The sequence below is a fragment of the Benincasa hispida genome, chromosome 3 (genome assembly GCF_009727055.1).
Source record: "Benincasa hispida cultivar B227 chromosome 3, ASM972705v1, whole genome shotgun sequence".
Taxonomy (NCBI): Eukaryota; Viridiplantae; Streptophyta; class Magnoliopsida; order Cucurbitales; family Cucurbitaceae; genus Benincasa; species Benincasa hispida.
In genome coordinates, this window is record NC_052351.1 from 13,368,209 (window position 1) to 13,395,207 (window position 26,999).

General features: G+C 32.8%; 1 protein-coding gene across 5 annotated transcripts; it reads left to right on the forward strand.

Annotated features, from left to right (window-relative positions):
• Positions 1 to 781: 781 nt before the first annotated feature.
• On the forward strand, positions 782 to 14,821 carry LOC120074315 (salicylic acid-binding protein 2-like). Of its 5 annotated transcripts, none has more exons than XR_005480954.1 (5): positions 1,040 to 1,171; positions 4,369 to 4,439; positions 4,907 to 5,056; positions 5,150 to 5,202; positions 14,702 to 14,821. XR_005480954.1 is itself a non-coding variant. In XM_039027403.1 (2 exons), exons 1-2 carry the CDS (start codon positions 923 to 925, stop codon positions 1,915 to 1,917), a joined length of 312 nt encoding a protein of 103 aa, XP_038883331.1. In that variant the 5' UTR covers positions 782 to 922; the 3' UTR covers positions 1,918 to 2,022. The 5 variants fall into 5 exon arrangements, 1 of the variants encoding a protein (XP_038883331.1); XR_005480955.1 differs by lacking the exon at positions 14,702 to 14,821 and adding an exon at positions 6,108 to 6,662; XR_005480956.1 differs by lacking the exon at positions 4,907 to 5,056.
• The last annotated feature ends 12,178 nt before the right edge of the window (positions 14,822 to 26,999 follow it).

A 26,999-nucleotide genomic window follows, 5' to 3' on the forward strand; every position in this document is an offset into this window, starting at 1 on the left:
TTGTTAACTCTAACAAGATTTGGGAAAGGCGTAGTTTATTCTAAGGATCCAGATCATCGAGATCGTAAGAACAAAATACTAGTCTTGTTTCAGGCATCGTATATTGACAAGATACTTGTCAGATATTCAATACACAATTCCAATAGGGGTTTATTACCTTTTAGGCATGAAATTGTATTGTCTAAGAAACAGTGACCTAACCTTAAGAACTTGAGGAAATGAGAAGATTTCCTTATGCATAAGTTGTTGGCTGCCTTATGAATGCAATGTTATGTACTAGACCTGACATTTGCTATGCAGTGGAGATTGTCAGTAGATATCAGTCCAATCTAACTAAGGACTAAATACTTGTGTATAGAGCTAAGAATTTGATCCTTATATGATACACTAACTCTGTTCTTCAGAATGATAGGGATTTCAGGAAATCCACATTAGAATTAGTGTTCATTTTTAACAGAGGAGCTGTAGTCTGAAGAAGCACAAAGCAAGACTGCATTCACTACAAGAATTTTGGGCTTTAATGTCAGTTTTGTTTTTTTTTAAAAAGTGATTCTTTAATGTCGGTTTTAAACCGATATTGTAGGGGTACCTAAAGACCAGCTTAATTTATCATTTCACTTTCTATTTTTCCCCCATTTTTTTCACTTCCCTCTTCACTCTCCCCTATTTTTTTTTCCTCTCATTCTCACACTTCCCTCTTCAGCTCCTATTCTTTCTATTTTCCCCCCATTTTGTTTTTCATTTCCCTCTTATCTTCTTCCTCTTCCTTTCTTCTACACTAACCAAAACGAAATCAGATCTGTCGTCCAGCCCTGGTGGCAAGCACTTCGTTTTAGTTCACGGAGCTTGCCTTGGCGCCTGGTCATGGTACAAGCTATCCACGCTGCTCCGATCCGCCGGGCACCGTGTGACAGCGTTGAACATGGCGGGGTCCGAAACTGATCCGAGGGAGGCGGAGAGTCTGAAATCGTTTAGCGAATATGTTCAGCCGTTGACGAATTTCATGGTGGAGGTGCCCGCGGAGGAGAAGGTGATTCTAATAGGGTACAGCCAAGGCGGACTGTGCTTCTCGAATGTGGTGGAGGATTTTTCAGATAAAATATCTGTGGCTATTTTTGTTGTCGCCGCCATGCCTGGCCCATCCCTAAATGCTTCATTTCTACTTGAACAGGTATTATTAATATTATTTTTATTCCAATATATATAAAGTCCTTGGACTTAATATTTTGTGTGAAAAATACTAAATTTGTAAAAATTCTAAAGTATATTAATGGTTAATGTATAAACATAAATCATTAATTACCTTGTTTAAAAAATATATATGAATTTTTTGGCTATTCTACACCCTAACATCTCAAACTTGATATTGTTGGTTGCACTACGGTGGTTTGTGGGTTATTCATCCACTATGGTAGTTTTTGTGACAACTTTTAAGATTTGAAGTACATTGTGAGCTAAATTTGCTTATTGATGTATGTGTTCTTGAATATTCATTTTTTGGGAATTCTGATAGTTCTGTTGAGAACACGTGGTTGTGAAATATTTTTGGGTGTGTGTTTCTTTGAACAGGTTGAAGATAAATTTTTGGTTTTGTTGTAGTAACATCGTTATGATACCAAAAATTTTTCTTCGTCTTCGTATCTCATATCTAGCATATTTAGGTAACCAAGGTTCTCTTCTTCAAGATCTTGAGATTCTCTTATCCATTGATATCAACTCTTGAGATCTATCTATTTTTCTTGGAAGAATATGTTTAAATTGGCTATTTCCTCTTTTTTCTTTTTGTGTATGAGCTGAGGAAGAAAGAATACTAAAATAATGTCATCTATTTTTGTTTCTTCTTCAATATTTAAGACACCTTTGGAAGAGACAGTGCCAGCTCAACAAGCCTCACATTTTAGCGGTAAGACTCGATAGATAGCTGGAGACATAGGGTGTAAGATGGGTTTCACGCCTATCCGATTTAGGGATAGGAGGAAGGTTGTTCTTTTAAGTGTTGAATTCAAGTCTTGAACAAAGGGCCCCACCCTCTCATTAACCCGAGAGGGATCCGGTTTAGTGATGGGAGCACAAACCAATTGTTCATTCGAGGATCAGTGGAACTTAAGAAGCAAGACGTAATTTCAGGGATAAAACAACATTTGACCCAGCTGTTATTACGAACAACCTGTGAATGGTCGACTTACTGATTATGGTCAAATCAAGTGGACATAAATATATCTGAATTGAGGAGAGTGCAACTATCGAGCTATGGTGGTGTGACTCGATAGGTCCATAAGGTCTAAAGAACAACCTGTGACTCGATTGATTACTGCGGTCTAAAGAGTTTTAGCCAATTAATCTCAAATTGTTGAAGCTCTTAATCTGTAGTTCCATAAGGTCCTTTTACTACCTCTTAAAACATGAACACCTTGAATTAGTAAATTGTGTATTGAATATCTGATAAGTATCTTGTCAATATACGATGCCTGAAATAAGACTAGTATTTTGTTCTTACGATCCCGATGATCTGGATCCTTAGAATAAACTACGCCTTTCCCAAATCTTGTTAGAGTTAACAACGTACATGAGGAAACAATTAGGATCTTAAGCACTTTAATTACATTAATTTTGAGGATTAAGCATGCATGTTCATAATAGGAAATTAGGGTTAGAGATTAAAACCTTTGTAAAAACTCAAAATTGATGAAATTTCTAAGTTAATTCGATCACGAACACGTCGTAGACCACCACTAGAGTCTTTTCCACTATTCTTCAACCTTAGAATGGATTGTGGGATCCAAATTGTGATAAATTTGCAGGGAATTTAGAGAGATTATGTGTTTTGGTGTGAAAATTTGAGAAGAACAAATTCCTCTCTAATTTTCAAATTTGCATGAACTTTTTTTCAAATTAAATTTCTTCCATTTATATAAAAAACCAAGAGGAATAACCTCCTATTGACATCAAAACCACATGCAATTCAAGTGGGATAGATGTTTAATTAGTGAAAAATGTGGGATAAACCCACTTACCAAAAATTCCACTTTTTATTTTCCAAAAATCAAATTAAAAATGAACTTTAATTTTAAATACAATTAATTTTGAATAAAATTTCTTTGAAATTAATTTTAAATAAAATTGATTTCTAGTAACTAATTTTAAATAAAATTAATTCTAATAATTAATTAAACAATTTAATTAATTATTTTAATTTAATATCAAATATTATATTAATTAAAATACTAATTAATTCATGAATTTAATATAAAATATATACTAGATCCCTAGCCTGATTGTTGTTCTAGTTGTTTTCCATATTCCTTTTTTTTCTTGTTATGTCTTGCTCTAAAACGAAAGGTCCGCTTAGTTTTAGTGTCAATATTAAATTCATGTTCAGTACCCATACTCATATACTGTTTGCCACTTTGTCGCTGAAGCCAAAAATACACCTAAAACAAGAGGGTGCTTGCAAAAACAAAAATTCAAACACTCAATTAGTATGTGAGCTCACAGGTTATAATTAAATTATAACTTCAATTATAATTTTATTGAAGTTGAATAAATAATAATAATAATTTTGATACAAAACACCATATGTGAATATGTCTTGAAAAATTATAGTGAAAATTCTAATAAAAAGCATAAAATAAGAAAAATATAAAAAAAATAGTAATATGAATTAAGTTTAACATATATGGAATGTACATGGACTAAAATTAGATATTTGAAAAAAATAATTAAAATTATAGTCCATTAGATATTAGAAAAAAAATGGTTAAAATTAAATAAAATTTAAAGTATAGAAACCAAATGATATTTTATTCTGTTTTTTTTTTAAACTTTACCTAAAAAAGATAAGTAAATAAACAAATAAAATTTTATAACTGCTTTCCTTCTATAAAATTAAAAAGAAAACGTATTTTCTTTTATTATCTTCAGTTTTACGTTACCCTTTGCAATTTGTTGGTTAGTAGAAAAGTTGTCTTCCTAATATACTTCCTAATATAGTCATTTGCCTGGACATGATAAGCCAATCAATTGTTTAGAGAGCATTGTCTTTTTTTTGAAAAAAATGACATAATTGATTAGAGTGGATTAATAGTTTTTTTTTTTTTTTTTTTTTTTTTTTTTTTTTTTTTTTTTTTTTTTAGTCTTTGATAAATTAATTGGTGGTAGAAAAATAGTGTTGTAATGAAATTACTTATTTAATGCTCAAAATTAGTTTGAGCATCTTCTAAAAATACGTATTAAAATAAAATACTTAAAGGAGCTTTTAGATCAATTATTTAATTAAATCTCTTAAAAGTGCTAGAAATAAATTTTTGACCTTAAAAATATTTTTTTCCTTCTCAAAACACATCTTACGTGTAACTTTATCTCGTTTAGGTGGTCGGTGAAACTGTTGGAAGCTAAAGCGGTCGTTGAGGGTTTGAAAAGTCTTCATGATGCGTGAAAAGGTGATAATCTTCCAGCATTGCGTCATTATACTTTTGAACCAGTTATATTCTGTCTCAACTTTTCAATAAATGTTTTCCTTTTTCATAAAATCTCTAAAGAGGAGAACAAAGATCCTCATAGTTTAGTTGTTTTGACATCTTCTTGGTCCTCTAGGTTTTCAAAATATGTTCTTCCTTCTTCTCTTTTACCCCTCCTCCTCAAGAGGGAGCAATTTTTTGTTTTTGGTTGTTTGAATGAATATTCATTTTTTTAGAAAAATTATAATAAATAGCAAAATCAAGAAAAAAAATAATTATATAGTATTCTTTAAAATATTTATAAATATGAAAAAAAATGTTAACATTGTTGCATTGCAGAAACATGCATTAGAAGAAAACAAGATCATTAAACATTCCAATTCCTTAATTTGACATCAAAATAAGCATGTTCATAAAGTATTAAGAGGGTTTCAACACATTCATTGAAGGTCCTCTTCAAATACAAATTTGAGCTGCAACCTTCTCCAATTGAAGTCGTGGACCACCAAGAGATCTTCTCTACTATTCTCAACTTTGAATTTAAGTGGTGGAACTCACAATTGAGCTGAATTTATGAGGGAATTGGAGTGGATTTTAAGGTGAAGAAAAAAACATATTGCATGAACAATTTCAACAACTTCCCACTCTTAATCTCAGAAATTGAAGTGGTTTTTATTTTTTTCTACATGCAGGAACTGAAGAGCAACCCCAATGACACTTCAATTGCATGAAGATAATGGGCAAGGTGCGTTAATTTAGGAGAAACACCTCCTTACTTCACCAAAATATGGAAAAGTCCACTACCAAGTTTCAAAATTCCAATTTTCATTTTCAATCTTTAATTTTAATTAATTCAAAATTAGTTAAAATAAAAACCAATATTTCAATTTCTGAAATTGAAATAAAAATGAAAATTATTTTTTTAATTAATTAAATTTAATATTCGGTAACTATCGAGTCACACCACTATAGCTCGATTGTTGCACTCTCCTCACTATAGATATATTTATGTTCACTTTATTTAACCATAATCAGTAAGTCGACCCTTCACAGGTTTCGTAATAACGGTTGAGTCAAATGTTGTTTTACCCCCGAAATTACGTTTTACTCCTTAAGTTCCACTGATTCTCTAATGAGCAATTGGTTTGTGATCCAATCATTAAACCAAATCCCTCTCGGGCTAATGAGAGGGTGAGACCCCTTCTTTAAGACCTGAATTCAGCTCTTAAGAGAACAACCTTCCTTCTATCCTTAAATTTTGTAGGCGTGAATTCTATTTTGCACCCTATATCCCCAACTGCAATAAGCATTCTAATTCATTAATTTTGGCTATAAATAAAGCAAGTTCATAAACTAATAAGAGAGTTTCATAACATACCTTTGTAGATCAACGTGAATCTCGAATTCAACTGCAAATCTTCTCCAAATCTACTTGTGAACCACCTCAAGGTCTTCCCTATTATTCTCTTGGCGCCTTAGATTGAGTTGTGGGACTCAAAATAAGCTTGAATAAAAGTAGTTTGGAGAGCAAGCACACTGTTGCACCTTGGAAGAACAGTTTCTTCAACCTTTCAAGTTTTCAGCAAAAACTCAAAAAGTACATATGTTTGCATGCCTGATTTCCACTTCAATATTTTCTATTTATTGCAGGACTATCATGCAATGAAGATTTCTGCATGAAGAGCATTGCTGCATGAAGTGTAAAGCTCGAACCCGAATTATTTTAAGTAAGAAAAAGTAATGAGACGTCTCTTAATGAGTTGAATGAAGCCATGACTTAGGAAGGATTGAGGGTGGAATCATGAAGAAATAAGCTCGTGTAAGCTAAGTGTAAACCCCGAAATCTAAGTTCCTAAACAAGTATGTTTTGCTAAAGGAATGATATATTAAATATCATGTAAATTAAAATCCATGAAAATTATAAAGATTGAGGAGAAAGGAAAAGAAAAATGTATTAAATAAAGAAACTCACTTATTGGCTTGGGCTGAATCATTAGATATGAGTTGACGTGGTGAATTATCCTTGAATTTGGAAGTCGGTAGGAAGATTAAAAGGGAAAAGGAACTTCAAAAGTCTGGTTTTGGCAATCTACATGAACAAATTTAGTGAAATCAGTTCCATTTGAAAGCTGGGAGAATCTAATTTTCAAATTTGTCTTGCTAGAGAAAGATGGCAGGAGAAGAAGAATGGAAAGTGATGAAATTACAGGAGAGACAGAATCTTAGGTTAATCAGGGCCCGAGGTGAATATTGAGAGCTCTAGGCCAAACTATAAGGAATTTGTGGCTGAAAAGTTAAGGTAAGAAATTAACTCAATTCTAAACATGTTTGTGGAAGGAAGTTTCCTCAAAAGAGGTATAGATTTTGAGTTATGAATTTTTAAAATTATAATAGAGAACCTGTGCATAAGCAGACAGCTGCTTGGGAAGAATAATCAAACAACTCACAGTGGATCTTGTAGCGAGAATTTCTGAAGAAGATCTCGCTAATGAAGGAAATCTTGCTAAAAATGGTATAGAGGATCTCGCTCTAAAGGGGAATCTCGCTAGGAATTGAGCAGGTATCGCTGGTGGCTAAGTATCGCTAGTATCGCTGGGGGGCTGAGTATCACTGATCTCGCTGGTCATGCTCAAGGTGATCTCGCTGGTCACGCTCTATATGATCTCACTGGTTGCACTCAAGGTGATCTCGATCAAGGTGATCTTGCTAGTCTTGCTCTAGGGGATCTCGTTGGTGTGGCTCATGGGGATCTCATCAGTAGAGCCATCCATGTAAAATTCCTTTAATAAATGAATTAATTAAGGTATTTTACTAGGAAATCTCAATGGTTTAACCGGGAAATATGTCCTTTCAGGCCAAGAAGAGCTAGGAAAAACATGTAACATGTTAAGAGGCCAACAAACTGTGAGTGACTATTTGATGGCTTACTGTTCTAATGGTTTAAAAATTATGATTTCTTTGGAAATATTTCTCATGTTAAGTGTTTAAATGATGTGCCAAACAACATGTTTGTGAAATTGTTTCTCATGCTAAGTAGAGCATGTTTTCTATGGGATTGATGTAGATATGTTATCTTATCCAAATACTTACAGTAGGTTTAAATAACTCCATTTTTATGATGAATCAGTATGATGGACGAACTAGTATGATGATTTGAGCACTAATCTTTAGCGTTCAACTAAATGTTTGTGTCTAGTTAGGTGATGGATACTGAAGGACAATGAGAAGGTATCCTTTCCAACTAAATGTTTATGACTAGTTTTACTTAAAAACGAGGTACCGAAGGACTTTTGAGAAGGTACCTGGCCAATTTGATACCGAAGGACTTATGAGAAGGTATCCGGCCAATTTGGTACCGAAGGACACTTGAGAAGGTATCTGACTAATTTGATACCGAAGGACTTTTGAGAAGGTATCCGGCCAAATTGATGCCGAAGGACATATGAGTAGGTATCTTTGCAGCTCGATACTGATGGACGTTTGAGAAGGTATCTGAGCAGAAGTACCTGAGGATACTGGATGGACGTTTGAGAAGGTATACTGAAGGACAATGAGAAGGTATCCTAGTCAGGTACATAAGGTATGACGATACTCAATTTTAACCACGTGCACGTAGGTCATACGACGTCGAGGGATTGAGCAAAAGCGTTCTCCCCCACTAAGGTTGATGTTGAGGGTTAGAACTATTAGTTAACTCTCAACTAAGGAACTAATAGTTCTCTTCAATCTCGCACTTTCTCGCTGCAAATCTCGCTTTCTCCAATTTTCTCTTCAATCTCGCTCTCTCCAGCTTTCTCGCTACAATTCTCGCTCTCTCCAGGAATCTCGTTCTCTCTACTCTCGGTTTCTCCAATTTTCTCTTTAATCTCGCTCTCTCCAGGAATCTCGTTCTCTCCACTTTTGGTTTCTCCAATTTTCTCTCCAATCTCGCTCTCTCCATCTTTCTCTATCTCTCTCCAATTTTCTTTTATTTACTTATTTATTTATTTATTTATTCAGTTAATTTATAGGTCTTTAAAATTTTAGAGTCTCGCTCTCTCCACCTTCGTTCTTTCCAATTTTTTTCTTTTTATTTTTATTTATTTATTTTTAATATTATTATTATTTTTAATTGTTTCTTTGCTTCCTAAATTAAGGTTAGGGTATTTATATTTATCATCCAATAAATTTCAATATTTAATTTCCTATAGTGTATGCATACAAATCTGGGTTGTTACATTCTTCCCCCCTTAAGAACTTTCGTCCTCGAAAGTTTCTTGGTTCTTCAACAGATAAGGGTATTTGTCTTTCATCTCTTCTTCTCGTTCCCATGTAGCTTCTTCCACTTGCTGATTTCTCCAGAGAACCTTCATTAAACTTATTTCCCGATTACGAAGCGATTTCTTCTCTCTTGCTAGGATGCAAACCGAAGTCTCCTCATATTCCAAGTTTTCACTTATTTGTAGAGGTTCATAATTTACTATATGTGATGGGTCAAACACGTATTTTCGAAGCATCGATACATGAAAGGCATTATGTATTGTAGAAAGTGTGGGTGGTAATGCCAATCGGTAAGCTACTTGGCCAATATGTTCTGATATTTCAAAGGGTTCAATGAAGCGAGGGCTAAGCTTGCCTTTTTGTCCGAAATGCATAATGTCTTTCATTGGTGCTACTTTTAGAAATACGTGGTCTTCCACTTTGAATTCCAATTCTTTTCGTCGATTATCAGCATAACTCTTCTATCTGCTTTGGGCTGTTCGCATTCTTTCTCGAATTAACTTGATTGACTCTGATGTTTGTTGTACCAATTCAGGCCCTAATAGTGTTCGCTCCTCGATTTCATCCCAGTGTATAGGGGATCTGCATTTCTTTTCATACAATGCTTTGAAGGAAGCCATACCAATTGTCGCCTAATAACTATTATTATAAGCAAATTCTATAAGGTGTATTTGCGAATCCCATGCTCCAGTAAAATCCAAAGCACATGCCCTCAACATGTCCTCTAGGATTTGATTAACTCGTTCTGTTTGGCCATCAGTTTGTGGATGGAAGGCTGCGCTAAAATTTAGTTGTGTACCCATTGCTTTCTGCAAAATTTTTCAGAATTTGGAGACAAAACGAGGGTCTCGATCTGAAACAATTGATACTGGGACTCCATGTAACCGGATGACTTCTTTTAAGTACATTTGAGCTAGTGCTTCTGTAGTGTGAGTAGTCTTGTAGGGTAGGAAGTGGGTAGAATTGGTGAGTCAATCCACAATCACCCAAATCATGTTGTGGCTTCTAACAGTTCTCGGGAGTCCTGAGATGAAGTCCATAGAAATATGCTCCCATTTCCATTCTGGAATATTAGAGGCTGAAGAAGTCCTTGTGGTCGTTGTCGTAGAGCTTTCACCTGTTGACAAACCAAACATTTACTTACATAGTCGGCTATATCCTTTTTCATGTTACACCACCAGTAATGTGCTTTCAAGTCTCGATACATTTTAGTACTCCTAGGATGTATTGAAAAGCATGATTCATGAGCTTCCTTCAGTAGTTCTTTCTTCATTTCTTCATCATCTGGTACACATAGACGCCCACGGTAGAGGAGTGCAGAGTTTAGGGCTGTAGAGAAATGATTGGTTTCTCTATTCTCTGACTGCAGTTGTTTGGTTAGGTATTTATCTATTTGTTTTGCATCAATTATCCTTTTCCTTAATACAGGTCTTGCAATTAACTGTGTTATTCGAGTTGTGAAGGTGTCTGGTATTAGTGAGATCTCAGCTCTTTTCAGGTCATCCATTATGTGTTTAGAGATGGTACTTAGAGCTGTTGTATGAGCTGATTTCTGCTAAGAGCATCAACAACAATGTTAGCTTTTCCTGGATGGTAAAGGATCTCACAGTCATAGTCTTTGACTAATTCTAACAATCTTCGTTGTCTCGTATTTAATTCTTTCTGGGTAAAGAAGTACTTAAGAATTTTATGATCTGAATAAATTTGGATAGTTTCCCCATATAAGTAATGTCTCCATATCTTTAATGCAAAGATTACGGCAGCTAATTCCAAGTCATGAACCGGATAGTTTTGTTCATAAGGTTTTAGTTGTCTTGAAGCATACGCTAATACACAACCAAGCCCTTTCTTTGATGCGTCACTGTAAATAATTAAACCCCCTGATCCATCAGGTATAGTGAGAATAGGGGGTGTGGTCAACTTTTATTTTAGTTCTTGGAAGCTTTGCTCACATGCTTAGTTCTATACAAAAGGATTATTCTTCTTAGTGAGGTTAGTTAAGGGTAATGCTATACTTGAGAAGTTTTTCACAAATCGTCTATAATATCTTGCTAATCCAAGGAAGCTTCGCACCTCGCAGACTTATTGTTGGGCGAGGCCAGTTGATAACCGTTTCAATCTTAGTAAGATCCACTGAGATTCCTTCTTGTTTTACAATATGCCTAGGTAGGCAACTTGTCGCACCCAAAACTCATACTTGGAGAATTTGGCATACAACTTTTCATTTCTTTATATGGAAAGAACGTCCCTAAGATGTTTTTTCATGTTCTGTCTCTGACTTGGAATAGACCAAAATATCATCTATAAATACATCACAAAGTTATCAAAGATGGTCCTTAAAAATTCTATTTATCAAGTCCATGAAGGCTATGGGAGAATTCGTTAATCAAAGGGCATCACCGTAAATTCATAATGCCCATATCTTGTTTGGAAAGCAGTCTTTGGTATATTCGACTCCTTGATTGTAGTTGATGATACTAGATCGTAAGTCTATTTTAGAGAATACTGAGGCTCCTTGTAATTGGTCAAATAGGTCATCAATGTGTGGAGTGGATACTTATTCTTTATTGTCAACTTATTCAACTCCCGATAATCTATACATAAACGCATTAATCATCCTTTTTCTTAACAAATAAAACAGGTGCTCCCCATGGAGACACGCTAGGGCGTATAAATCCCTTATCTAACAATTCTTGTAATTGTATTTTGAGTTCTTTTAATTTCACAGGTGCCATTCTATATGGTGCTTTAGATATTGGTTCAGCTCCAGGAATTAGATCTATACAAAATTCTATTTCTCGATTCGGTGGTATTCCCGGTAGCTCTTTTGGGAATACATCTTCAAATTCTCTTATTACAGGAATGGCCTTAATTTCATCCTTTTGGTTTCATAAATCTACTATGCTTGCTAAATATGCCCAAGCTCCATAGTTGAGCAAATGTTTAGTTTTAAGGCTGAAATTATTCTTGAGGCTGATGGTATATTAGAACTCTTAAACTTAAACTTGGTTCCTGTTGGAAAGGTGAATATGACCTCTTTATTATGGCAATCTATGCTTGCATAGTTTGCTGCTAACCAGTCCATACCTAGTATTATGTAAAAATTACTTATGTCTAGGATGATAAGGGTCACCCTTAGTTTATGTCCTGACACTAACAACTTACAGTTTTCCCACCAGAACTTTATATCGTCTTTTAACATGAAGGTGGCACAATTTACTTTCTGTTCTTCTGGGATGTTCATGTGGTTGAAAATAGTTCTATTTCTATCCAATTCAATGTTATAGTTGGATGCACGGATGATTCGTCAAATATTGAAGGATTGAACGTCCTGTATTCTCAAATCATTTTTTTAAACTCATACCTATGTTTACTAAATTATTTACTAAATTACTTGTTCAAAAATTCCACTTACCAACGTATTTGGCATAGCTATGGGCATCACTTAACAGGTCGAACTATCAAACACCACGACTCTTCTAATGCAATAGAGCCTATTTGGCCTAAACGCTCTGATACCAAACTGTAACGACAGGATCCATTATGATCCGACCGCTACGACATGCATACATAGACTTTTCTATCATGAGATGAGTTTTGGTGAAAATTTCAAAGAACATATCTAAATTTTATTAATTAGATAGAAAAACTATATAAAAAGTTTATTTATCAAAACACCAGGATCCATAAAACATTAGCGTGGTGGTACAAAATGCATGTGCCAATAATAGTGAGTTTGATGGTTGGCCATTTGAGTGACGTTCAATTCTACCATCTACGCTGTGTCCTTACCTACAAAGTCTGTAAAAATATAGGATGAGTATATAATATACCCTGTAAGTAGTTCTCACATAGGGTAGTGACCAAATGCACAATCACAAGGAATATGTCATGAAAACATATGGTTGGGACCGAAAACGTATAATAACATGTGGTGGTCAGTTATGCTTCCAACATAAATCTCTCCGCCCTGATAGGAGGATGAGGACTTAAGCGGAAACTAACCCATCTGATGATGAGCGGGTCATGCAGTTAGTAGGGCTAGTGTCGCATCCAACATCAACCATTAGCATAAACGTAAGATTGGACTAGAGGGGTGCAACCATACATACCCTACAGCCCTGGAAGCATAACCTACACCTAATTAAAACTTGATTTTAACGTAATCGTGAACAAACATAATGCATGGGGTCCCTTGTAGAGAAACGTGTTCTAAACATGTAATGCAATATAACAATAACATAATCATGCAACATAATAAAGGTACACTACCATAGAACATTTAAAGAGAGGGTGAGATAAACTACTTACCTTGACTGTGATCTAGTTATTCCTTATTATTCTTTATGATTTGATCAGTAGAGCTTTCCCTTTTTAAACTAGAAGGAAATTTGGGCAGTACCTTACCCGAGCTTTTCTCTTTTAACCTCACAGAATTTCCTCACTCACACTTACTTTTTCACACGATTCTTTGTTACTGAGATTTGTTTGAGAATGGGTTAAATCTTCAAGCAAAGGGTTCTATTTGTAGTAGTTTTCAGCTCTTCTCAGTGTGACAAATCATTCTACAGGTGGCTTCTTTAAAATTACTTAGAGTTTAAGGATTCCTCTCAATAACCACCTAATCTTGGCTAACTTTTGCCCTTACATCATCATTCTTTGTTTGTATTCAATTTTAAGGTTTTTCCATGTATAATCTATAAGATCGTGGCCAAATTCAACGCATAATTTGCGCTTCTGTCCAAATCTCGCTCACTCTGCCCTCAGAATCTCGCTCTCTCCAGTTGTCTCGCTAGGAATTCGCTCTCTCCACTCTCGCTTTGTCCAAATCTCACTCCGTCCAAATCTCGCTCTCCCTACTCTCAGAATCTCGCTCTTTCCAGCTTTCGCACTAGGAATCTCGCTCTCCAGTTCTCTTCAATCTTGCTCTCTCTGTTTTCAGAATCTCGCTCTCTCCAGCTCTCTCGCTGGGAATCCCGCTCTTTCCACTCTCGCTCTCAAATTTTCTCTTCAGTCTCGATCTCTTCAGCTTTCTCGCTACAATTCTCGCTCTCTCCAATTTTTCCTTCAATCTCGCTCTCCAGGGATCTCGCTCTCTCTACTCTTACCAGCCTCAATCTCGCTAGCATCGCTCGCTGGGGTTTCTCGCTCTCCAATTCTCTCTTTGATCTCGCAGCACTCTTCTCAGAATCTCGCTCTCTCCAGTTTTCTCGCTGGTGTGGCTCCTGCTCTCTCCCACTTTCTCGCTGCAAATCTCGCTTTCTTCAATTTTCTCTTCAATCTTGCTCACTCCAGCTTTCTCGCTGGGTGGCTCTCGCTCTCTCCCACTTTCTCGCTATAAATCTCGCTTTCTCCAATTTTCTCTTCAATCTCGCTCTCTCCAGCTTTCTCGCTACAATTCTCGCTCTCTCCAATTTTCCTTTAATCTCGCTCGCTCTAGGAATCTCGCTCTCTCTACTCTCGCTTTCTCCAATTTTCTCTTTAATCTCGCTTTCTTCAATTTTCTCTCCAATCTCGCTCTCTCCATCTTCTCTCTCTCTCTCCAATTTTCTTTTATTTACGTATTTATTTATTTATTTATCATTAAATTAGAGTCTCGCTCTCTCCACCTTCGTTCTTTCCAATTTTCTTTTATTTTTATTTTTATTTATTTATTTATTAATAATAATATTATTATTATTTTAATTGTTTCTCTACTTCCTAAATTAAGGTTAAGGTATTTATATTTATCATCCAATAAATTTCAATATTTAATTTCTTGTAGTGTACGCATACAAATCTGGGTTGTTATAATACTTAACTACAGTAGGATAGAACTCATCTCCTTCTTGTTTCATGTGCATATGTGTCCCATGAGGACTAGAGCAGTTTATATGTTTCACCAGAGGTAGGCATCTAAAGGACATAGATGCCTAGCCTGACCCCAGTGGTGGGGTTACTTACTGAGTATTTTATACTCATTCTTTCTCATGTTGTTGTTTCAGGTGAAAGTAGGGATGCGCCGGCGAATGACAAGCGGAATCTGTGATCGAGCCACTGGGACCAGTTTTTATGCTTCCGCTCATAAGACTTAGATTTCCTTCATATTCTTGCTAAACTTTCCGTTTTGATGTTTGAAACTTATTATTAAGAATTGTTTTTTCATACTTATTTATTAACCTTTATGATTTATGGGTACCCTATTATTGTTTTTTATATTTGCATTTAATAAAGAACTTTTGAACTCCCTTTATCTATTTAGCATTTATTTCATCGTAAAAGAGTGTCGTTTTGAGTTCCATGCATGCATGTATTTTAGTAACAGCCTAACTTAAGTCCTAAAGGGTCAGGTCGTTACAGATGGTATCAAAGTGGAACCTCTCCTAGTAAGATGTGGTCCGGGGACAAACCAAGTGGAAGCTGGTGGGCATGTGACGACCCGAGTTCAGGAGGGGTACATGAATGAACCGGTATCACATCCGAATGAGAGAGATCCTGAGGACATGAAAGTATGGCTAAGAAAGGCTTAAAAGAATTGAAAGTTACTACCTATACCAATAAGGTGCACCTTCCTTTTCGGTGACTCAATCATAAGAATCTAAAGTTAAGCATGCTTAGCTTGGGTCAATCCTATGTTGGGTGACCTCCCTAGGAATTAAACTACTTAATTAAATTAATCAACATTCATTAACTGCCAGTTACTAACTAACTACCGATAGTTAACTATAAGACTCAAATTCCATCTTATAATATGAAGGAGTTCACAACTCAGTCAAGTTATTTATAGTCATCCTAGTGAAATGTAAGTCTTTTCAAGTAACAATGTTATAAAGAGAGACTAATCATTTCGCAATCCGGTTCTATACAAATTCTTTATATAGGATACTCCCACTCATATGTCTCCAGTTGAATGATCAGGATTAGATCCTTTGTAACATTTTACAACAATTGTATCAATTACAAAGTAAGCAATATTCATAGTGTTACCTAGATAAGGTACCCAGCCTAATCCATATACTATAGACCATTCAGGTTATTACTTAAACATGATCTATTTGTATGTCAACCACATACATGTTTACGTTATATTGAATAACCTAGAATCTTAGTTTGTTGGAGGTTAACGCAAACTAAATGTCAAATAAAATAACACTTTGTTTTATTAAATAAATATTTCGTGTATAAATAATTTATAAACTAAGAAATCCATGAAATAGGGCACCATTCCCAACAATCTCCCACTTGTCCTAAAGTTAGCAGGATGTACAAATACAAAGTAAAAAATAAGTACAATAGACAAAAAAATAACTAGAATATACACTACGCACCTAGTAACATCTTCCAGTTTCCTTAGACTAGATGATGCATGTCTCGTAGTCTAGACTCTCTAGGTGACTCTTAAACATTTAACCATGAGAACCTTTATAAATAGATCAGTAACATTGTGCTCCGATGCAATCAGCATGATGATCACATCCCCTCGATGCACAATCTCTTGGATGAGATGATATTTGCACTCAATGTGCTTCCATCTCTTGTGACTCCTAGGTTCCCTAGAATTAGCCACAACACCACTATTATCACAATAAAGATTGATGGACTTTGACATGTTAGGAACAACTTTCAGATCTGTCAAAAATTTTCTAGGCCATACAACCTCGTTGGCAGCTTCACAAGTCGTTACATATTTTGCCTCTATGGTAGAGTCAGTAGTGCAGCCTTGCTTTCTGCTTCTTCAGACTACAACTCCTCTATTAAGAGTGAACACTGATCCTGATGCAGATTTCCTGGAATCCCTATTAGTTTAAAAAGTAGAGTTAGTGTATCCTGTAAGGATCAAATTCTTAGTTCTATACACAAACATTTAGTCCCTAGTTCTCCAAAGATATTTGAGGATGATTTTAACTGCTGTCTAGTGATCTAATCCTAGAATGGACTGATATCTACTGACAATCTCCACTGTATAGTAAATGTCAGGTTTAGTACATAACATTGCATTCATAAGGCCACCAACAACTGATGCATAAGGGAATCTTCTCATTTCCTCAAGTTCTTAAGGTTAGGTCACTATTCCTTAGACAATACAATTCCATGCCTAAAAGGTAATAAACCACTCTTGGAATTGTGCATTGAATATTTGAAAAACATCTTGTCAATATACGATGCCTGTGACAAGGCTAGTATTTTGTTCTTACGATCCCTGATGATCTGGATCCCTATAATAAACTACGCCTTTATCAAATCTTGTTAGAGTTAACAACATGCATGTGGAAACAATTAGGATCTTAAACTCTTTAATTACATTAATTTTGAGGATTAAGCATGCATGTTCATAATAGGAAATTAGGATTTGAGATTTCAACTTTTATAGAAACTCAAAATTGACGTAATTTCTTGGTTAATTCGATCACGAATACATCGTAGACCACTACTACAGTCTTTTCCACTATTCTTAGGCCTTAGAACAGATTGAGGGATCCAAATTATGGTGAATTCGTAGGGAATTTAGAGAGTTTATGAATTTTGGTGTAAAAATTTGAGAAAAACAAATTCTTCTCTAATTTTGAAATTTGCATGAATTTTTTTCCAAATTAAATTTCTTTCACTTATAGAAGAAATCATGACAAGAGGAATAACCTCCCATTGACACAAGGATCACCTCAATTCAACTGAGATAGAACAATAAGTGAAGAAATCACTTAAATTTTTTATTTTTTAAAAATAAAATTAAAAAACAACTTTAATTATAAATAAAATTAATTTAGATAATTAATATTGAATAAAATTTCTTTAAAAAAATTTAAATAAAATTAATTCTAATAATTAAATTTAAATAAAATTTATTTTAAATTAATAAATAATTAATTTAATTTAATATCAAATATTAAATTAATTGAAATACTAATTAACTCATGAATTTAATATCAAATATATACCAGATCCCCGACTTGGTTGTTGTTCTGGTCGTTTTCTATATTCCTTCTTCTTCTTTTTCTATTATGTCTTGCTCTACAACGAAAGGTCCGCCCAATTTTAGGGTCAATATTGAATTTAAGTTCAGTACCAGTACTCATATGTTGTTTGCCGCTTTGTCGTTCAGGCCAACAATACACCTAAAATCAAGAGGGTGCTTGCAAAAACACAAATTCAAACACTCATTTAGTATGTGAACTCACAAGTTATAATGACATTATAACTTTAATTGTGATTTTATCGAAGTTGAATAAATAATAATAATTATTTTCATACAAAACACCATAGTGAAATTTCTCATAAAAAAATAGAAAATAAGGAAAAAATCCGAAAGAAAAAAGTAGTATTAATTAAGTTTAATGTTTATTGAATGTACATGGGTTATAATTAGATATTTGAAACTAAAATTATTAAAATTAAAAAATTTAAAGTATAGAAATCAAAATGATATTTTAACATGATTTTTTTTAGGATGAGTAAATAAACAAATAAAATTTTTTAACTGCTTTCCTTCGATTAAATTAAAAAGAAAACGTATTTTCTTTTATTATCTTCAGATTTACCCTTTGCAATTTGTTGGTTAGTAGAAAAGTTGTCTTTCTAATATAGTCATTTGCCTGGACATGATAAGAAAGTACATTTAGCCTCTCAATTGTTTAGAGAGGATTAATAGTGTTTTTTTTTTTATAGGCTTTGATAAATTAATTGGTGGTAAAAAATAGTATTGTAATAGAAATTACTTATTTAACGATCAAAATTAGTTTGAGCATCTTCTAAAAAGACGTATTAAAAAAATATTTAAAGGGGCTTTTAAATCAATCATTTAATTAAATCTCTTAAAAATGCCAGAAATAAATGTTTAACCTTAAAAATATTTTTTTCCTTCTCAAAATGCATCTCACATGTAACTTTATCTCGTTTAGGTGGTTGGTGAAAGGAAGCTAAAGTGGAGAGTTTGAGAAGTTTTCATGATGCGTGAAATGATGATAATCTTCAGTATTGCGTCATCATACTTTTGAACCAGTTAGATTCTGACTCAACTTTTCAATAAATGTGTTCCTTTTTCATAAAATCTCTAAAGAGGAGAACAAAGATCCTCATATTTTAGTTGTTTTGACATCTTCTTGTTACTTTATGTTTCGAAAATGGCTTTCCTTCTTCTCCTTTACCCCTCCTTCTCATGAGGGAGTAATTTTTTGTTTTTGGTTGTTTGAATGAATATTCATTTTTTTTAGAAAAATTATAATAAATAGAAAAATCAAGAATAAATAAATAAATATATAGCATTCTTTAAAATATTGTCAAATATGGAAAAAAATGTTAAAATTGTTGAATTACAGAAACATGCATCGGAAGAAAACAAGTTCGTTAAATATTCTAATTCCTTAACTTTGACATCAAAATAGGCATGCCATAAAGTATTAAGAGGGTTTCAACACATTCCTTTGAAGATCCTCTTCAAATACGAATTTGAGCTGCAATCTTCTCCAATTGAAGTCATGAACCACCAAGAGATCTTCTCTACTATTCTCAATCTTGAATTTCAGTGATGGAACTCACAATTGAGCTGAATTTATGAGGGAATTGGAGTGGATTTTAAGGTGAAGAAGAAAATTTACTGTATTGACAATTTTCAGTAGCCTCCCACTCTCAATCTTAGAAATTGAAGTGGTTTTTTTTTTTTTCTACACGCAGGAACTGAAGAGCAACCCCAATGACACTTCAATTGCATGAAGTTAATGGGCAAGATACGTTAATTTAGGAGAAACACCTCCTTACTTTACCAAAATGTGGAAAAGTCCACTATCAAGTTTCAAAATTCCAATTTCTATTTTCAATCTTTAATTTTAATTCATTCAAACTTAGTTAAAATAAAAACCAATATTTCAATTTCTGAAACTGAAATAAAAATGAAAATTAATTTTGATCTTTAATTAATTAAATTTTTTTATTAATTAAATTTAATATCAAATATTAAAATAATCACATACCTAATTTTAAACATGAATCATATTCATGTAATTAATATTTAAATCAATATTTAAATATTATAAACTCTCCAATTTCTTTTTGTTTCGATAAATTAAACGTTAATTAATTATATCAAATATAATTATAAAAACCCTAATTTGAATTTAAACTATTCAAATTCAAATCTTAAATTCAATTTGAACATTTCAAATTAAAATTCAATTTGAACACTTCAAATTGATATCATTCCAAATTCACTCAATTTACTAATTCAAGGTATTTATGTTTTATGAGCTAGTAGAGGGACCTTATGGACCTACATATCATGAGCTCCAACGATTTGAGATTAATTGGCTAAAACTTTTTAGACCGAACTACAATATCCAAACTATCGAGTCACACCACTATAGCTCGATAGTTGCACTCTCCTCACTATAGATATATTTATGTCTATTTGATTTAACCATAATCAGTAAGTCGATCTTTCACAGGTTGTTCGTAATAATGGTTGAGTCAAATGCTGTTTAACCCCCGAAATGACTTCTTGCTTCTTAAGTTCCACTGATCCTCTAATGAACAATTGATTTGTGATCTAATTACTAAACCGAATCCCTCTTGAGCTAATGAGAAAGTGGGGCTCTTGTTCAATACCTGAATTCAACTCTTAAGAGAACAACTTTCCTCCCATCCCTAAATATGATAGGCATGAATTCCATCTTGCACCCTAAATCTCCAACTATCTGTTGGAGTATACCAATAATCAACGGAAGCAATAAGGATCAATAAGCAATCTAATTCATTAATTTTGGCTATAAATAAAGCATGCTCATAAACTAATAAGAGGGTTTCATAACATACCTTTGTAGATCAACGTGAATCTCAAATTCAACTTCAAATATTCTCCAAATCTACTTGTGAACCACATCAAGGTCTTCCCTATTATTCTCTTGGCGTCTTAAATTGAGTTGTGGGACTCAAAATAAGTTTAAGAATTTGGAGAACAAGCATACTGCTGCACCTTAGAAGAACACCTTCTTCAACCTCTCAAGTTTTCAGCAAAAACTCAACAAGTACATCAGTTTGCATGCCTAATTTCTATTACAATATTCTCTATTTATTGCAGGACTATCATGCAATGAAGATTGCTGCATGAAGAGCATTGCTGCATGAAGAGAAGCTCATGCTTGAAAATTTGACTCAAGGAAAATGGTGGGAAATGAGTGAGCTCTTTGGTAAGTAAGTGGAGATCTCCCACTTTTTCATTTTCAAAGTTTCAATTTTGTTTTATAAATTGATTTCCAAAATCAATTTTGTTTTCAAAATTGAAAACTTTTATTAATTTTACAAAATTAATTCATTAATTAATTTTTTAATAAAATTAATAATAAATAAATAATTAAACAATTTAATTAATTCTAATTAATTCAATATCAAATATTAAATTAATTTAACACTAATTCCACCATCATGAATCCATATTCATGAATTTAATTTTTATTTTAATTTGAACATTTCAAATTAACTTATCACGCTACTCTAAGACTGATCCATTTACGAGCTAGTAGGGGGACTTCGTGGACCTACAGATCATGGCCTCCGACGATATGAGATTAATTGCCTAAACTTTTTACACCGAATTAACCCCCATTGGTTAACTACTGGGTCACTTCACTAAAGCCTAGAGTTGAACTCCCTTCACTCTAGATATATTATATCCACTCGATATAACCATGATTAGTAAGTTAACCTTTCACAGGTTGTTCGTAATAACGGCTGGGTCAAATGTCTGTTTTACCCCCAAGATTATCTCTTGTTTCTTAGCCCCACTGATCCTCTACAATTGGTTTGTGATCTGATCAACAAACCGAGTCCCTATTGAGCCAATGAGAGGGTGGAGAGTTTATAGTTAGCTTAGAATTAAGGTCAAGTTACCTAGGTTATAGCTTTGAAATAGTTAGTCTTAAACTGTAAACAACGTTATAATATAAGAGTGACTGATTTCGTGGTCCAATCTTGTACAAACCCATTGCAGGATGCCCCCACACCTCATGTCATAACATGTATGAATTAGGATCACATCATCTGTAGCACTTTACAACTCCTTTTAACAACTATAGAGTGCACCGCATCCGATAGTGTTACTAGAATAAGGCACCCAACCTTATCGTATACTATAGATCATTTTGACTATTTACTCGAACCCGATCCAGACTTATTTAGTCTTTACAAATGCAATTTACAAATTCAATAACAACTTTGTAGAAGAAATGTTGAATAACATCTTTACCGATAATAGAAAATGTTTAACTTTACAAACTGCGAGTTTTAGGACATACAACCCAACAAATATATAAATTTTTTATTATTTTTTTAAATTTTCAAATTCGCCCTTGTTCGTACATCAGGGCGCACACGTTTCCATTTCTTCTCTTCATCTTTTTCTTCTTAGCCCATCCTTTGGTGATATATTTTGTATTGGCCCAAGGGCCCATTGTATAAGGTGCCTTTTTTCATTGATTTCCGATTCGCTTCTAGAAACAATATGGTTATTTTGGTTTTTATTAAGTGTGGATGAGTCTGTTTGTTTTTGCAAGAATTTTTATTCCCAGTTTTTCTTTATATAATGGTTATGTATATTCCCATTGATATAATGAAAATATAAGGTTTTCTCTTGCATTGCTTATCTTTTCTTCTTCCTTGCTTCTGCTATGAAAATCCTATAAGATCGACTAGATATATCCAGGCTTCAGAGCTTCTGCATCACAATTCAACCAAACAAATGGAGTTTTCCTCTTATCTAAAAGCTCCTTGTGGCTCCCGACTTCTACGCTGGTGCCAATGACAATACATCCTCACTTGGAATCACACATATTTTCAATTCAAAAGTAATCTGAACCGCGAATAGAGATTTTCATGTTAACGACTCTGCCTTTTTCGTGTTCAATGCATCTTTAATTTTGGGCTGAAATTTGTGTGAAAATCGTCTGAAATTTCATCCTTCTCATAGTGATTTTGCATGTAAAAAATGAAAGGAAAGTTAGAAGGAATGAACATGTAATTTGTGTGTTTTGAGAATATACCACATGTAAGAAGGATAGCCATATGTTGAGTTATTTTATTAAACACTAGCACCTCTTTGTTTCAAACCCTTGATAATATTTTCCTGCAAATAGGAGGTCACGTCTTTGTGTTATATTTATATCCATGATATCTATTGATATATTTCTATAAATGATAACTAGCAACTATTAGTGGTTATCATTGATAAAGCCTATCAATAGTTTGAATTGATAGAGATATATTAGCGATAGCCACTAATTAACTATTATTGATATAAACGTATTAGTGGTAGCCACACAAAAAAATTTAAATTTTGTAATTTTAGCGTTTAAAATCATTGATATCTGTGATATAACTTAGGTAGATATCAACAATATCCATGTATTGATGATATCAATGATATTAATGGAGAGCGTTGTTTGAAGCACAACGACTTAGTTAATAACCATTCATAGGTAATTAAAGATCATAGCTACTAATAGAAGTCTATCAGTGATAGCAACTAATAGCTTTTAGGTGTGAATATTTCAAAATTGATAGTCACCAATAGAAATCTATCAGTGATAGCCGTTGACACCTTTCTGTCATCAATATCATTAAGTGTGTTAATTTTTCAAAGTTAATAACCACCAATAGAAACATCCACGATAGACATGATAGAAGATGATTAGTGATAGCTATTGTGTTAATCCTTCAAAGTTGATAATCATTAATGAAAGTCTATTAGTGATAGCCACTAATAGTTTTCCATAATTAGTATAACTTATTCTTTCAAGGTTGATTCCAATTGATGAAAGTGTATCAATGATAGTTATTGATAAAAGTTGTCAATGATAGTCAGTGATAGAAGCTATCAGTGATAGCAACTGATAGCAACTAAATAAATAGCTATAAGTGATATTCATGTATCAATGGTATCAAATTAGGTAGATATCGGTGATAGCAGTGATAAATGTCTATTAGTGATAGTCATGATAGAAGTTTATGAGTGATACCCATTGATAGCTTTGAGTGTTAATCTTTCTAAGTTGATAGTCACTGATAGGTTAATCTTTCATAGTTGATGATTCTCTTTCAAATCTTTCAAAATTGGAATTTGTTTGAGAGTGAACTATTGAAGAAGAAATGTCATAGAGGGAACACTTCATTTTCTTTCACGTACCTTTTCAAAACTTCCTCTATTTCCTATATATGAGAGAATGAGAGAAATTATTTTCATAACTCCCGTCATCATGTAGGGAGTTATTTTACATTTACTTATATTTAAAAAATAGTATAACTAATTAAACTTTATATTATATCTTATATAATATAACCTATAGTTTATATTACATCATATATAATATAATCTAACTTTATATTCTCTCATATAACCTATATTTTTAATATAAATCATATTCATACTAATTTTGAACCTATAGTTTTATATGAATTTCATTCATATAATTAATATTTAAATCATATTCAAATATTAATCTCTCTCATTATACTTTATATTATAATGTATTCATACACATTAAATTAGTTGCATCTTATACAATTAATCCCCTTTAATTAATTTGAACAATTCAAATTAATCCAAAATTAATTAATTCTTATTTAACCATTATTGAGGTAGTAAGGGAATCTTATGGACCTAAAGATTAAATATTCCAATGATATGAGATTAATTAATTAAACTACTTAATTAAATTAATCAACATTCATTAACTGTCGGTCACTCCACTAACTACCGATAGCTGCATTATTTTCACTGTAGATATATTTCTATGTCCATGAATATAACCAATCAACAGTAAGTTGACCATTCACAAATTGTTCATAGCTACAACTAGATCAAATTATCGTTGTAGTTGCATCTATCTTCTTAAGTATCACTGATCCCTTTAATAAAACATTAGTTATAGTCTATGAAGCACAGATACTTCATGTGAGGCAAAGAATCAGTATCAGATACGTTTCGGATACTGATACTTTCAGATACTTTCCAGATACGTATCTGACACGCGATTTGACATATCTATACTTTCAGATACTTTTCAGATACGTATCTGACACACGATTTGACGTATCTATTTCTATGCATATTTTTTTTAAGAAAAAAGATAAGTAGCTCATCTAATCTTTCCCAATCTAAAATTAGGCAACCTATTTAATCACCTCACTCCTCGAGTCCAAAACTAAAAGAAAAAAAAAAATAACGGACCAAAATCTAGACTAGAATCATCTAATCTCCATCTTCACACTTGAGTCCTCACAAAGTCCACCAAAATATAAATCATTTGGATATCTTCAACCATAAGTTCTTTGTTTTTCTTAATACTTCTCACTCTAATCTCCTTCTTCTTCTTTGCAATATAAGTCACTTTTCTATTGTATTTTATTAATTATTGTACTTAACATCTTAGATGTTACTTTTTTTGTATTGTATTTCGACATTTGTATTCTATTTGGTGCTATTGTTATTAACTTGTATGCTAAATTTATCTATATCCTAGATTTTTTTGAAGAAAACGAAAATGTATCTTCAACGTATCAGTATCCTTGTTTTTTAGAAATATATATTAAAAATATATATAAAAAAATGACGCATCCTTAGTCGTATCCGTAACTTAGTTTTTTAGAAATTGACGAATCGTCATATCCGATCATATCCGTATCGTATAGCTATATCTGTATCTGTGTTTCATATGTTATAGTCCAACTATAAACTAGACATCTTTTTGGCTAGTGAGAGGTGAGGTGCCTCATTGTTCAAAATTCGAAATCAGCCCTTAAGGGAGCAATTCATCTACTTACTCTGACAACGGGAAGAAGTGAATTTCATCTTATATGACTGTGTTCCCAGTGAATTCCATCTACTTACCCTAACAATATCCATTAATTTCATGTCTAATTTTAGTCACACTATTGTATATAAATCTTAAATTTAATCTATTTAAATAAATTTTTATTGAAATTGAATAAATAATAATAATAATAATTTTATACAAACACCATATGTGAATACGTCTTGAAAAATTATAGTGAAATTCTAATAAAAAAACAGAAAATAAGGAAAAATAAAGTAGTATGAATTAAGTTTAAGATTTATTGAATGTACATAGACAAAAATTAGATATTTGAAAAAATAATAATATTAAATAAAATTTAAAATATAGAAATCATAATGATATTTTAATGTGATTTTTTTACAACCTCGCCTAAAAAAAAAAAAAAAAAGTAAATAAACAAATAAAATTTGATAACTGCTTTCCTTCTATTAAATTAAAAAAACGTACTTTCTTCTCTTATCTTAATTTTTACGTTACTCTGTCCAATTTGTTGGTTAGTAGAAAAGTTCTCTTCCAAATATAGTCATTTGCTTGGACATGACAAGAGTTTTTTTTTTTTTTTTTTTTTTTTTTTGTCTCTCTCTCTCTCTCTCTTTAGTCTTTAATTAATTAATTGGTGATAGAAAATTAGTGTTGTAATAGAAATTACTTATCTAATGATCAAAATTGGTTTGAGCATTTTCTAAAAATACTTATTAAAAAAAAAAATACTTAAAGGGACTTTTAAATCAATCATTTAATTAAATCTCTTAAAAGTGCTAGAAATAAATGTTTGACCTTGAAAATATCTTTTTTTTCCTTTTCAAAACGCATCTCATGTATAACTTTATCTCGTTTAGTTGGTCGGTGAAACTGTTGGAAGCTAAAGCGGTCGTTGAGGGTTTGAGAAGTCTTCATGATGCTTGTAAAGGTGATAATCTTCTGGTATTGCGTCATCATACTTTTGAACCAGTTAGATTCTGACTCAATTCTTCAATAAATGTTTTCCGTTTTCATAAAATCTCTAAAGAGGATAACAAAGATCCCCATAATTTAGTTATTTTGACATCTTTTTGGTCCTCTAGGTTTCGGAAATGTGTCTTTCCTTCGTCTCTTTTACCCCTCCTCCTCAAGAGGGAGTAATTTTTGGTTTTTGTTATTTGAATGAATATTCATTTTTTTAGAAAAAATTATAATAGATAGCAAAATCAAGAAAAAAGAAATAATATATAACACTCTTTAAAATATTTTTAAATATGGCAAAAGACGTTAACCTTATTGGATTACATAAACATGTAGCGGAAGAAAACAAGATTCTAATTTCTTAATTTTGAAATCAAAATAACATGTTCATAGGGTATTAAGAGGGTTTCAACACATACCTTTGAAAACCATCTTCAAACATGAATTTGAGCTGCAATCTTCTCCAATTGAAATCGTGGACCACCAAGAGATATTCTCTACTATTCTCAGTCTTGAATTTGAG

Coding starts and splice junctions, on each gene's coding strand:
- LOC120074315 (XM_039027403.1), top strand. CDS start 923: ATGGCGGGGTCCGAAACTGATCCGAGGGAGGCGGAGAGTCTGAAATCG. Junction 1,172..1,854: donor CTTCATTTCTACTTGAACAG/GTATTATTAATA, acceptor TCAATATTTAAG/ACACCTTTGGAAGAGACAGT.